Below are 14,967 nucleotides of genomic sequence, written 5' to 3'. Positions count from 1 at the left end.
TTAACTTGCTCTGGGGAGCCGCGGATAAGCGTTGATTAGGGTAAGGGGGTAAGGGGCACAGCGGATAAAAGTTTGAGAACCTCTGCTCTAAGAAAAATAAATATCAGTGCTTCTGTCGCTTAGTGGTCTATCGCACTCGGCTGGAATGCGAGGGAATAGTATTTCGATTCACGCAGAGGCCTATAAAAGTTCTTTCAGAAGTTCATCTCCGTACTATATCCAGTTGTCCATACTTTGTACAGTACTTCATGTATCAGTGTTACCATATTGATGCTCTTCGTCTGATGATCAGAAGCGGTTTATGGCTTTGCTACCTGCGTGCTATTCGAATTTTGCCACCCTTCTCTGGTTCTAATTATGTTCTTGACCACTAATTACAAAAATTTTCCACCCCTCTGGACTTGCCATCCTGTGCTATAACTCACTTAGGGCCCCCCCCCCATAAATATGCCTTCGCTAATGATGAGCAATAAATCCAAAATACTGTGTTTTCATATAGCGACTAGCTCTTATATGTTTTTCCTCACGATATATATAACGACCTTCCGATACAACGTCTGTTTTCGACGGGACGATAGGGGTCGTTATAACGATCATTGACTGTATTATCGCAGAGACTCGGGCAGTCTCTAGTCGATATCAAGGCACATTGGTGTGCACCCTTAAGTGCCAAATTCGGTTGCTGGTGCACAATTTTTTATGTACCTTTTTTGTTATCGAATTCATCTGTAAAATCGAGTGTAATTTAAGACTTTGAATTTGAAGGTGTTCCTCCACCACAAAGGCTCATACTAGAGAGGCAACTCAACAAAAGTATTCTCATTGGATGGGTGCCACCAGATGTACCTCTCGGCATGATAGAAGCTTATCACGTGTATGTCGATGGAGTGCCGCGAGTAACTGTCAAGTCCAATGAAAGAACTCGGGCTCTGATAGAAAGCGTAGATTCAACAAGAGTAAGTACAAACGTCAATAATTGTTGTTTTTGAAAGCGAGTTACTTATATAGGGTTAATGAAAAGTTAGACGATTGTCAGAACATGAGACAGAAGTCAGAAAAATCATATTATTTACATTTACTTTTTCAGCCATCTATCAGCGTAACTGGGAAAACAACTACGGTATAAGGGAACTCGAGCGAATACACTCTTCTACAAAAAGAAAAAAAACGAAGTGCCATGAAGAAAGTTACTATTTTTATTGAAATTAAACATGTTTTAAAGCTCATACACAGATAATGAAATGATTAAAATTTCGAAGCCGTAGGACCCATCAATGGCTAGCAATTGAATGTTCAAATTAGTAAATTAGTAACTGGTAACCCCCATCCCTGGCGGCGATCTAAGAACGATAAAGATTCCTTAATCTCATCTTGCGATACATTCTCCAGGCATTCATCAATTGTTGCTGCAGATTTGCACATTTTTGGGTAAACGAATCTGGCAGTCTACCATGTCCCATACATGTATGATTGACGAAAGGTCCGGTGGCCTTACTGGCCAAGGAAGAGTATCAACAGCACTGAGGCAGTCCAGAGATATGCGAGCCGTATGGAGCCTCGCATTATGTGGTTGGAAAGTTGCCCCAAGATGACGTGCCATGAAGAGTAAAGCGACAAGCCGCAGGACGCCGTCAACGCATCGTTGAACTGTTAAAGTTGTACGCAGGATGACTGGAGGTGACCTGCTATCGTAAGAGATAGCGCCCCACACCATCACACCAGGGGTAATGGTTGTATGCCTCTGTAAAACAAAGGCTGATTGGGACCGCTGGCCTTGGCCCTTTCACACACGAATCCGATGGTCATCTGCTCCAAGACTGAAGTGGGATTCATCGCTGAACACTATGTGATACCAGTCTGCTGGCAGCCATGATGATCGGCTACGACACCACTCTAGACGACTCTGCCGATGTTTCGGGGTTAATAAAGGCCGCTGTGAGCTTAACTCCGCCTCAGTCAAACGTCATGAGATGGTGGAAGGTACCACGGGTGGTATGGAAGAGGCTACTACTACTACTGAACCACACATGCACCTCGTCCATATACCTCTGCGGAATTTCTAACGGATCGGTACATGTTGCAATGTGTGTGTATGTGTAGTGAACATGACGAAGTTTGTTTCTGAGTCATGCTTGTTGTGTGTAGTGCTCCCATCTGCCATCAATTTTTTTAAGTATGAGTGAAGTGTAATGTGAATAATTGTATTGTTGTTGGCCTGTTGTTCTCTGTGGCGAGACATTTTAACGGAGAGATCGGCTCGCATTCGCGCCTCGAAGTTAGGAACCACAGAAAACCAACTTCAGCCGACCCGAGTTATCTCATCTAACACAATCCCGAGTTATCTCATCTAACACAATCCCGAGTTATCTCATCTAACACAATCCCGAGTTATCTCATCTAACTTGATTCACTATATTTTTCTTTTCCCTTCGTGGTAGTATAGGATTATTGTGTACAGCAAATAACAGAAAACAATAGTTATTTCCTCCTCCTTGTTTTTATTATTGTTATTTTGGCTGTTGGGTATCACCTCACGCCCAATCAAAAACACATTTTCTTCTTGAAAATAGGGGACAATTTCTAGAAGGTTTAGTGGTTTCTACTGTGGCAATTATAATGCAAATCAGGAAAATTTTAAAAACCGCTTAAAGGGTTAAAAAGATTCTCCACAGAGAGCACACACATAATCAGGCCTACAACATTTAAAATTCACATATAATACAACAGGCAAAATAACTTGCCGAGTTGTTAGCTTCTGAACTTGGAAAACAGATGACAGCACTTCTCAAAATGCATAGCCTGTCCTCAGAAACAAACTTCACACTACACATACATCAATTCGTTGGAAGTTTCTAAGAGGGATATCTACGAGTTGCAGGTGTGGTTTATAGTAGTAACTGTGAGTAAACTAGAGGTTGGCTGAGGTTAGTTTTCTGTGGTTTTAGAATTTCGAAAGGCTAACTCTCATTTAAAAAAAGTATTTCGTTTGTAGATCCAGAATGAGGGCATACCGCCTTCTCCTAAGAGACTTGGGGGGGGGGTGCTTCGCTCGCGTGCAGGGCCGTTTAACGGCTGATACAAATACAAATACAAGGCCACAACAGGCAAAATGCCCAACGAGGTGGTTGAGAAAAAGATGCCCATAAAAATATGGATGTCATATATTTCATATGCTAATGATTCATATTATGCTAATAAAATTATAAATAATTATAAATTCATGATGTAATTTTTAGCAAAGGGTATTCAGAGGGAAAAATCGCAGTAATAATGGTCCCGCGATCGATCTAAAGAGGCGTGACGATGGTTGATCGCGATTGACGGTTTGCTCTGGTAGCCTTAATCTTAACCATCCCGAGCAATTTTAAGGTAAAGTACCAAACCTGCTGGCTAAAGTACTGCAGAAAGGGCCATTGGTTCAATAAGGAGAGGGCTTATGGAGCTTTAGTACGTGGAACCAAATCACCTTTGTTTTTTAATTTTCTTGAGACTAAGTTTACGAGAAAACAAATTTACCAAGTAGAGATGGGGGGTCACACAATTTTTTTTAATGTTTTTTTAATTTCAATGCTTATACAATATTTACATTATTATAATCGCGAGGTACTTTGCTAGTATCAAATGATTCGAATTTTTTTTCATTTTCAGCCTCATCGAATTAGCATTCGTTCTGTTTCAAGTTCGGGGTATCATTCTAAAGATGCTGCATGTACCATAGTTGTTGGAAAAGGTGAGTTGCACATGAATTTATTCCGACACAACATCTTTCTGCATGTGATTGCATAAAGCTTCTTGGTTCAGTCGAAATTCCACAAAATTTTAGGGGCCGTGTGAAAATGGATTTCATTACAATTCATGGGCACACATGCAGGGCCGGGATTTCATAGAGCTATTGAGGGTAATGGGGGGGGGCCCATTATATGTCTAACTTCAGCTGTCCTTTGTCAATGAAAGATTGTCGTTTTCTTTTGTTTTGAATATAATTTATGATATATGGTAATTTATGAACCTAATACTTATCTAAAGTCATTCGCAGATCTTTGAGAAATTTCCTCAAAAAATAACAGTGAGATTTTTAAAGCCCTCTGCAGACCTCGAAGCCCTAGGCTGCAGAGTCTTTGTATATATATAGAGAGAGAGAACTGGTTTCTTATATCGATTTTTAACAAAGTTTATAGTTTAAGAAATTCGAGCTATATTCCTAAGCCTCCGGGATAGAAGCCCTTGTCTGCCTCTCCCATCTGTGGGCCCACTGTCTTAACAGCCCTATGAACTTCTCTTGCAAAGATATTCTGTAGGAAACCCCCCCCCCTCCCTACCAGGCTTGAAGCGCCAGCCAGGATGAATTAATTCTAAAAGTGGTTTTGAATTGATCCAGTCAGTGAATTGATTCTTCAGCCAGATGAATTCAAAATCTTATATGATGTATTAGAACCCGAAAGTGGCATATGTTAAGATGGCCCTGCATGCAGGAATTCCCTAGGATAGCGTTTTTGACCCGGAGCTCCAAAACAAGTCTTTTAGCGTGACCTCCAAATTCGTTTTCCATAGACGTATGGAAAAAAAGTAAGTCAATCCCCCAGGGCGTCTAAACTAGACTCCTAGGAGGGGGAAGTTTAAATGCGCATATTGTAGTGGGGTTTTTGGAAAAAAAAGTGGGCTGTAGAAATACTCTTACATAAGGCAGTTAAATGACAAGATCCAGCGCTGTCCAGACAGTGCCGTCTTAAGGCATGGGCCCACCCAGGCACAGCCCGGGGGCCTCAAGCGAAAAGGGGCCTCACAAAAATGAGATCTGGTTGAAATTTTCGAGAAGTTGTTTGGTAGGGCCTCAGAAAAATCAATTGGCCCGGGGGCCCATGATACTCTTAAGACGGCCCTGTGTCCAGAACTGAAGCATAAAGGCTCTGGATTTCATATTTGCGCTAGTGTAGCGATAGCGTACTGTCACACCAGACAAGGCCCGGGCTCTACCTCTTCCGGGATGCGTAATTACAGTCCCTACATTCTTAGAAATACAAGGGGCATTAGCACGCCGGTGATTGGTTACTACGAGCAAGACAGATAGCAAAACGTCACGAGGGGCAGAGCCTTTGGTGTGAAACTGAATTTTGAAGTTCATTAACGAAAAATGAAAGCATTTTTAGTGAATCAATGAATGATAGCGAAGATGGAAGGGAGAGAAAAAAATCTCGGATGGATTTGAGAGGAAATCGTGCATCTAACCACTGCTCCAATTGTGGATGTCGGATTCAAGTACCATTAAGTATATCTGTTAAACGTTGCCAGCAAAAATTTCACTGACGGTAAGGCATTAGCTTATCTGACCCACCCCTAAGGGCATGCAGTTGATTCTGAAGATCGAGACAGCAATCCCACCCAGCACGAGAGGTTAAGTACAACTCGTGCTCCCCAACTCAAAACTGGGTTATTGAAAAATACTGGCTAACCTCAGTCCAGGCCCCCCACTAGTCTCTTGACTGAAGTCTTACTAGCCATCTTTAATTCACAAAATAACAATCTTGTTGAGGCGATGCCCCTGGCCTTACCCATCCCCCCGGACCCAGCCCCGAAAGTCCCCAGGTCGCTTTATTTGTAACCAAATTTCAATTACATGGGCGACAGCGCATCTGAACAATTTTAACTAAAAATTTATGACACATTCAAAAATGCACGTCTTTCTTGCTAGTCAGATTCGTTCGTCATGTCTTGTGACCAGCCCCGGCGCTGGGCCACCTCACTCCGGCTGGTTGGCTCGGGTGAGTCCATCTTGTCAGGTGCTGGTCTATTTCTCTCTTTTCAGCAACAGTCTGTCTACTTCAACTGTAGCCAGCCCAGGTGCTGGGACAAAATTAGTTCCTTTGTCAGACCAGACAAGGCCCGGGCTCTGTCCCTTCCGGAATATTAGTCCTTTACCCGTGTGGGTTGGGCCATGCTGGGGAGAACCGGGGGTGCCCACTAGAGAATCGCCAGCGAGTGCCCCCTCCCGACAACCCCGATTCACTCAAAGTCCTAGAGAGATAGCGTACTGTCATTTTTTCACAATGTTTCACACGCGTGGGAATCATTCCTGTACGATGTTTGTATAAAGCCGGTTCCCACAAACAGTGCTACACCGCTCCAAACCGCACAAAACCGATTTTTGACGGAAAAATCAGTCGAAATCCTGAGTCGCACCTAAAAAACAGGTTTTCGAGCGGCTTGACGCGGCGTAGGGCAGCAGGTGCATATTCAGCTATTGGGCAATACCACAAATCGTCCTTTTGACGAGTACATACAATCACCAACTTAATGATTATCATCACTAGGGGCACTATCATTCATCTCGCTTTTGATTTAAAAATGCTATCATGTCTCGCATATAAGCCCCGCTTACATGGGGAATGAAAAGTCCGGTTTCCTTCACTCCGCAATAGGGAAAAATTGCAATTTACATGGGAAATAGAAAAGGCGGGTTTCAAACCCGCTTCGAGAACTTTCACCAATTACTGCTCTCCATTTCTTTCCTTACGAGGGGAGAAAGTCGTCAGGCGAATGCTAGAACTCCCAATGCTACAGCAACATTGTACATGTGAAAGATTGGGTGTTGCTTTGGTGATTATTACCAGCATGGCAACTTTTCTCCCTCATGGGGAAAAAAAGGAGAGGCTGAAATCCATCAAAAGAGTCCCCCATCTTTGTTGCGGAATAATGGTGGGTGACTTCGACCTCTCTCTCCTCTACCATAATCCTTTGTGCCGTGCCGTGAAAACTACTATTAGATCCTTCGTCAGCTATCTTAAGCCAACCACTTCTGTTCGACCACGTGACCAATGATAACTCCCGGACAGAATGTGGAGGAATACCGGCATAAACTAAACGCCATGTAAACGGGTTGTAGCTGAAATCCCTGTTGCCGGTAACTTCCCGGGATATTTTATTTCCCATGTAAACGAGGCTATGTCAATAGCCCTAGTATGAATGATTGAATATGGGACTCTGCACTCTGTGTGAGCGGAGGACAAGTGTACGCTCTTTATTAACTTTTGTCGCGGACCGTGTCGCAACATAGTATAAAATAATTAAATTGAAATTAAGCAGTGCAAATAATGAACTCGTATTGCGTGTTATGAAGCATTCGAATTCTTAATTTATTTCAGTTAAGATAAATCAGAATTACGAGACATTTTACGTTTACGATTCAACATTGAATCGTAACGCACTCAAAAAAAACAAAGAATAACAGTAATAATAAACATGATCACTCACCACCTTTTCGTTGGTTATGCAATTCCCATCCCGATCGCCCATTCGCTTAAAAATTAATTAAAGGCACATCGAAAAAAAACCACCACACACACACACATCCAGCAGCAATTCCAGAAACTTTGCCCTTCAGCGCCTTAGCGTTCCTCTACTATATATACTGGTACATGTTCACCGGAAGAGAGAGAGGAGTGAGATTATATTATAAATATTCGTCTTGCATGTTTGTCATTTTTAACATTTTTCTTCATTTTTAATCCACTGCGATTTGCGCAGTAGAGCTTGATTTTCCACCATTAAGATGATATTAGCAGTAATTGGCAATTTTGCTCACCTTCAACATTTTTGGTGACAAATAGTGATTTTCCATAAATCCCCGTATTTGGGATCACAATATCCGTATTTTTTGAGTAAACATAGTCAGCTGAAGCACTTTCAATGCTATCTTTGTGTCGACGCCTCTGGTGGCAGGTACAGGGTTACTATATGACCCGTAGTTTCCCTCATTTTTGCCAATTCCCAAATTTTCATAGGAAAATGTCCCGTTAGAAGCTTCTTGAATTTATAATCTTTACTTGTGAATTAAAATAATTTTCGTAACTTTTGAATTGAATACATGCATTGCCATAATTATTATAACATATCTCACGTATTTGGTAGACGTTGTTCCTCGTAGAATATATTTTTAATCCACTGCAATTTAGAGAGTAGCGCTTCATTTTTGGCAGTTAACAATTTTTCAGTGGTTTCAGCAATAATTGGCAAAAAAATTGGCTCTTGAAAACTTTTTTTGTCAATGACCGTGATTTAAAAAATTGCAATTTCCCGTATTTTTCTTGATAAAATATGTCAACCTTTGCATTAACCTGTTACCCGGGTGACCATATGATTCGTAATTTACAGGACTTTCTGCTGAAGCTTACAAAGAGTGAAAAAGATACTTTTAAATAAAACTTTACACCTACAAAATATTTGTTTCATGTATTTGCCATATATATATATATATATATATATATATACTGAGCTAGTTGGGGGGGGGGGGAGGGAAATACAATTTCATTAACTGCAGATATGAAATATAGCCCTTTATTTTCCACTCACTGGTAATTTTCAAACAATTTTAGCAATTATTAACGTTGTGCCGTATTTTCCTTGATAAATGTGGCTAATCACATTTATTACTAACACACACCTCTGTGTTGCCTATGAGACCAGGATGTGTATGAAATACGAGTCGATTCCGCACATCTAGATGAAAATGTCCTGCTGATTGAGCCCATGCTGGATTTTAGACCGAAAGCACGTTTGCAACCAATCAATCGTTAGCTAGGAAACAATAACCTTATTCACTCTTGGGGATTCTAACCTCCTTGGTCTTCTCCAGTGATTCGGAAGAGCAATAATCACGCCAGAATACTCATGCATGGGATTTATTCGAGAAGGTTGCTCTGTTGACCATATGATCCGTATTTCTCGGGACATTCCCGTGTTTTTTCTCGTATATTTTCAACAAAGCCTACTATTTCTATTCTTCACTGAAATCAAGGATTGAAATTATTTTTCCAACTTATAAATCATGATAATCACACGAACTAAATATGAATGTATTAATATCGCATGTGTTTGTCAAGTTGAACGTTTCTTTTTCGTATAATTCATTTTGATTCAGGGTAGAGCACTTTCATTTCTCGCCATTGACAATTTTTCCTTGATTTCAGCCGTTATTAGCAATTTTGCTAATAAAGCATTATATTTAGAAATAGCATTCCTTAGCTTATTATATTTGGCATTTATTAGCATTATACTGTCGACGCTCGTTATAACGACCCCACATTATAGCGACCAGTAGGATGAACCCCAAATGTTTCCATAGAACGACTATCACATATGTTTCTTTCGATGTAACGACCCTCCCAATATAACGTCCATTTTTGACTGGACGAAGGGGGTCGGTCGTTATATCGAGCGTTGACTGTATTTGGAAAAAAATGACGATTTGCCGTATTTCGGATCCCGAATTCAAGTATTTTTCTTGAGGAAATGTGGTCAATCTAATCATAGCGGATGATCATATTTTTACCTCAATTTTCAGTGATTTGAGCTGTCATAGACTATTTTTTCGTGACAACCGGTGGAGTCCCGTATGATTTTCGAAAAAGTATGGTCAGCATAGTTTTGACTATTATCCGTACAGTATGTATGAGTAGACTGAACAGATTATCTCGAAGAAAATACGGAGAGAAATTGTGGAATTTCTCAAATATACGAGATCCGTATGGGATGTTAATTGTTGCTAAAGGTAGGCGAAGTTGCCGATCATTGCTGGAATTGCCGAAAAATAACTGATGGTGGGAAATGAATCCCTCTCTTGCAAATCGCAAGAGGATTAAAAATTATGAATTTCACGGAGAAAATATTGAACGTGACAAATATGTGAAATTGAATTTTTTTAAATTGTATTAATATATAACTATCATAGTTTACAAGTTAGGGAAAAAATTCTTATCCGATTTTTTTCAATAAAGAATGAGTTCAAGTAAGCCTCTTGTGAGAATTTCCCTTGTGTGTCGTATTTTCAACAAAAAGAAAAAGTCGGATTAACCAAAAAAAATACGAGAATGTCCCTGGAAATGCTTGCCGTATGATAATCCAAATTACATATTTGCAAGGTTCACAGCATTTATTTCACGGGATACATTTCAATTCCCTGCGATTTGCAATAACCCTTTATTTCCCAACCATAGTAGTCCCACATTTGGCAATAATTAGCAATGTCCCCTATTTTCGGAATTATTCCGGTGTCCTTACAAAAATTATTGGGGGGTTGCGGTCTCAATGCACTATGCTCTAGTGACCAGCAGCCAGGACCGGGTGCATCAACCATCCGGTAAAAAATCCTAAAATTGTAAGTGCATTTGATTGTGGAGTTGAAGATCTTGATTGAAAAATTGACCAGGGCCGCAACTAAGGAAGGGCGGGGGGTCCGAAGCTCAGAGCATTGGACCAGAAAGTTTACCTTTTTTCCGTTAAAAATTACGGGATGGGAGCGTCCAAAGCCCCGTTCACATGGGAAATAGAAAAGCGGGTTTAAAACCGGCTTCAAGAATTTTCACCAATGACTGCACTTCATTTCTTTTCTTACGAAGGAAAAAAGTCGTCAAACGGGTGCTAGCACTTCCAATGCTACCGCAATATTTGCACATGTGAACGGGGCTTATATGGATACAGACTCCAAGCGACAGAGTAAATTTTCGTTTTTCTAGTTACGGCCCTGAGGGGTGGCACAAAGGCAGAGAAACAAATTTCGAACAAGAACACATGCTAATGCTCAATTTTTAGATCGAGATTTCACTCAATTCCTATAAAATAAGCCCAGAGCCGTCTCAAAAGCATCACAGGCCACTTCGGTCGAAACAATTTTTTTTTTTGTTTCACTAACTAGCTATAAATACCGACCTACCAATTTGCATACTTAATCTCACCAAAATTTTAACCAGATCGAATTGCCACGAGGCCGTCACGGCAAGGGCAAAGTGATTTTTCTGTGTGTGAATTCTCCCTCCTTACTCACCTAAAAACTTTCTCAACAATTTGCATACTTACTCTCGAAAATTGTAAACACATCTAATTGTCATGAGGCTCCTGGGCCATGCGTTAAGGTTAATACTAAAGGGGACGGGGGGGGGTGGCATCAAAATCATTTGAGTGCTTAGGGCTATCATATGGTTTAATCCGGCCCTACCAGCAGCTTACTCTACTATGTTACTCACACGTCCTCTCAGTTTGGTAAAACTGTTTCCCCGATATTGTCAATATCAATAATTTATGATAAACTAATTTCAATAATTTGGTCATGATAACTGACTATACGACCTGTATTTATGGTCATCTCAACTTAGCCCTTTATTTCTTGCTACCTAGTGGCTTTCTTTTATGACTTTGCATGTTTGGCATTTTCATCAACAATTGGCTCGTATTTTTCGGCCATCTTGATCTTGTTTATAAAAATGCCCCGTACTTTCAATTAAGCTCACTTGAATTTTTTTCTTTATTGAAATCGTGAATAAGCATTATCATCAATTGTATTGTGATAATTATAAAAATAAATACTCATCTCACACACTTGGATTGGTTATGTCATACTTTTTTTTCGTGAAGTACACTACGATTTTATCCACTGCGATTTGTGAGTAGTGTTGTTTACCACCATCGGCGATTTTTGAGCGATAATCGATCATTTCTTTGGTGCCGACTGGCGATGTCCCGTATGCTTTCGAGAAAATAATTGGTCAATATAATTTTAATTATACCGAAATTCGGAAATCCTGTATATAAAGTGTCTGTATAAAATATACTGTTGCCATAAGGAAGGTTAATCCTGTAATATTTTGCTTCGTAATTATGACTGGCAAAATTCTTAATTGTTGCTATTTCCATAAAACGTTAATTCCCACGCGTAAAAAGTCGTGGCTTGTACTGTCAAGAACTTACAAGAAATTTCAAGACCATGAAGATGATGCAAAGGAACCTGAGGTTAAAGTTGTCGTGGCAGAATTAGTGAAGAAACTCGTGAAGTCTCTCTCCGATGATGCTGAAGCCATCCAGGACATTCCAAAAACCATCAGAACCTGCAGAGATGACACTCTCTTCCGGAGCGCATTCAGAACCGCAAGACACTTGGAGACGATGGAGGAGGGCCAGGACAGCAGGGAAAGGCTCTCTAATTATGTTTTTGAGAGCTTCCTTACGCTGTCCACGGTCTGCCACGAGGACTCCTGTGATATTGCGAGGAAGAAGAAAAAGCCGAAGGTGAAGTCTGTTTCTGCTGAAAAATCGGTGGCCCCGATTTTCTCTCCAGTGCCATTTCCTTCGCCAGGACAAGTTGAAGCTAGCGAAGGTGACCTGACAATTCCCCTAAAGACGCTGGAACCTAAAGAAGTGTCCAATCAAGCCGTGGCAAAAAAAGAGGAGGATGTCGCACCCGAAGCTACCATGATAATCAACAACAGTGGATTGAAACGAAGAATCCCGCCCATTCACATCTCCAGCCAAGGGAAATGGAGAAATATCTCAAAAGATCTGGACGGTATTTGTCACTCTGGATTCAAAGCAAAAACTGTCAATGGAAGAGTGACAGTGTTTCCAGAAGGTGCTAACGACCATAGCCTTATAACAAGGTACTGTGAGGCAAATGACATAGAATTTCGCACATTTCTTCTAGATAGCGAAAAACCGGACTCTTATGTTCTAAAGGGACTGGAAATAGATTCCTCTGATGAGGACATTTCCCTCTCCTTAAAGGAACTCAATTTTCAGGTGCTCAAAATCCAGCAACTTCGAAGACGTCGAGACGGAAGGAAACTGCCCATCTGGAAAGTGGATCTCCCTCAAGTCCCGGAGTCTGCGAGGATCCTGGATCTCCCAACATTGGACCATCTCAAGATCAAGGTGGAAAGATTTCTGAACAAGAAGGCACAACGGAATATCATCTGTTACCGCTGCCAGAGCTGGGGACACCATAGTTCGGGATGCAGGGCGGCCGAAAGATGCGTAAAGTGCATTTTGCCGCATACGTCCCGGCTATGTCCTAACGTTCGAGGAGTGGACAGACCACAGTGCACAAACTGCAAACTTTACCATACGGCGAATTATCGAAAATGTCGGTTTTCGCCATACAGTAAAGAGTACAAGGAGGCCGCAAAGAAGGCGTCGTCTTCTCAAGGACCGTCGTCAGGGCCCCGGGCCTGTATCATGGAAAACCGGCCATCAACCCCAGTACAAGGTGAAAAGAAGAATAGGAAGGAGCGTAACTGCCCTCCGAATTCTGCATCTCCAGACTATTCTCCTGGGACAAGTGTCGACAGTCGTGCTAATCCGGTCGACGAACTAGCTGTGGAAATCGAGCCGTTCATTCTGAAATTCATCGGCGAAAACAGCGAACTAAGCCTAAATAGGCTTATTCGCCAGCTTCAAACTAGCATCGAGAAGTCGGCTTCTATCATCATGAAGTCACAAGAAGGCAGTGATGGTAACCCCGTCAAGCAAAATTTCCCTTTTGACTAAATTTTTCCCACACATTCCGAAATTTGTGCTGCCATCTATCGGTGGAAATATGTAGTCAATTATTTTACACTAGAAAAGCATTGTTTGGCATTTATATATTTTTTTCAACAGAAATTCTTTTGTTTGACCAAATTTCAAAATTTCCCACAAACGCCAAGAAATTTCCCATATGGACCAATTTTGGCCAATTTTTCCCACGAGTTACCATCACTGCAAGAAGGACTGAAATTCAAGAAAATAAGGGGTTAAGGGCTGGTGCGGAAAAAATTTCGGCTTGCATCATGTTTTTTCAAGCTCAACAGCTATCAGCCAATGAGATAGCAGCAACCTGTTTTGGACCAATCGGGATGATTCTGCATTGACGTCACAGCTTTCTGAAGTGTTATTGGCGGCATTTTCCCTCTCGGACCAAAATTTGACCAACTTTCCCGGACTTGACAAATTTTTTCTGTTTTTTACACTTCCAAGCACACATTTACTGACTAACATATTTTTCTATTCTTCATAGGCCCTTCGTATCGTATCGTGTAGACCCTTCTTGGACCCGTTTGTAACCATGGAGGAAAGAATAACAGGAGGTGGCGCGCCCGTTGAGAAAGCATGGGGAATCTGGGTTGCCAGATGAAGTCAGTGATCGCTCTATTAAAGGGACCAAGTAAGCCCAAACAAACCGTGGCTTCCCATGCTTTCCTATGAGAAACATCCCCGTTTTTAAAAATCATTTAAAAATTTACTATTCACTTTAGGAACTCGATTTTTTTCCCTCAAATTCTTTGGATATATTTATACAATTGAACGAGAGCTTTTACAATTTTAGTTGTTATTTGTTTTCGAATATTAACTTCAACAACATGGAACCTTTTGCAAAAATAACCAAAATTTACCCATATCTTGTGCCCCAAAATTCCTTCTCGGCATTTTAATTTAAAAAAAATTATGGCAAAGCATGTGATACCTCAGTGCTGAGAAAGACACAATGTTTAAAGACAGTTGAACAAGCGGTGTTTGAAAAAATCTGACTTCTTTTTTTGCGAAAAACAATATATATGCAAAACATTAGCATATATAATGCCTTTTAGCTGTTTATATTAAAAATATTGTAGAAATACTTCCAGTCCAGGTAGAACAACAAAAACTCGAGCACAGACAATTTTAGATTTCAAATTCAATTCGAAACTGGTTTTTTTTTCAAATTTTCGTACACATACCACTTTAAAAGCAAAGTAATAGGTACAAAATGAAGAGGGGAAAAATACAGCCCAAGTGATTATTTTCCTAAATGCTATAGGCCAGAGAGATGACTTATCGCGGCTCGTAAAAAAAGGTTTTTATTTTTAATATTTTTCTACATAGCGGAAGGTTCGGATGGGCGGCATATATTTCAATCATACGTATTCAAGAATATGAGAGTGGAACGGAAGAAGGGTGGCGAAATTTGTACAGCCTACAGGCAGCAAAACCATAAATACACAGTGGCGGAGGACGCTCGAGCACTTCCAGTACTTTGAGGCACGGGGGCGGCAAAATGCTCTTTGCCCCGGGTGTCAAAAATCCTAGCTACGTCCCTGTCAGAAGGTGCTCGAGCACCTCAGAACTGATTCAGAAATCAAAATTCCTCATGTAAAGCTTAAGACGAGCGCCCACGGGCCTGAAACGCTT

General features: G+C 40.9%; 1 protein-coding gene across 7 annotated transcripts in view; it reads left to right on the top strand.

Annotated features, from left to right (window-relative positions):
* Positions 1 to 14,967, top strand: part of LOC149073001 (RIMS-binding protein 2-like) — a 240,323-nt gene that overhangs the window by 80,217 nt on the left and 145,139 nt on the right. For all 7 annotated transcript variants that reach the window (XM_089246380.1, XM_089246386.1, XM_089246383.1 and 4 more), the window contains 2 exons: positions 766 to 956; positions 3,649 to 3,730. In XM_089246380.1, coding sequence (XP_089102506.1) covers positions 766 to 956; positions 3,649 to 3,730 — 273 coding nt within the window. The remainder of the gene's footprint in view (positions 1 to 765; positions 957 to 3,648; positions 3,731 to 14,967) is intronic.

This window comes from Pholcus phalangioides, unplaced genomic scaffold (assembly GCF_987345545.1).
Source record: "Pholcus phalangioides strain wild (caught in Gottingen) unplaced genomic scaffold, Ppha-v1.0 ptg000017l_1, whole genome shotgun sequence".
NCBI classification, from domain to species: domain Eukaryota; kingdom Metazoa; phylum Arthropoda; class Arachnida; order Araneae; family Pholcidae; genus Pholcus; species Pholcus phalangioides.
This window is presented reverse-complemented; position numbering and strand designations above follow the sequence as displayed.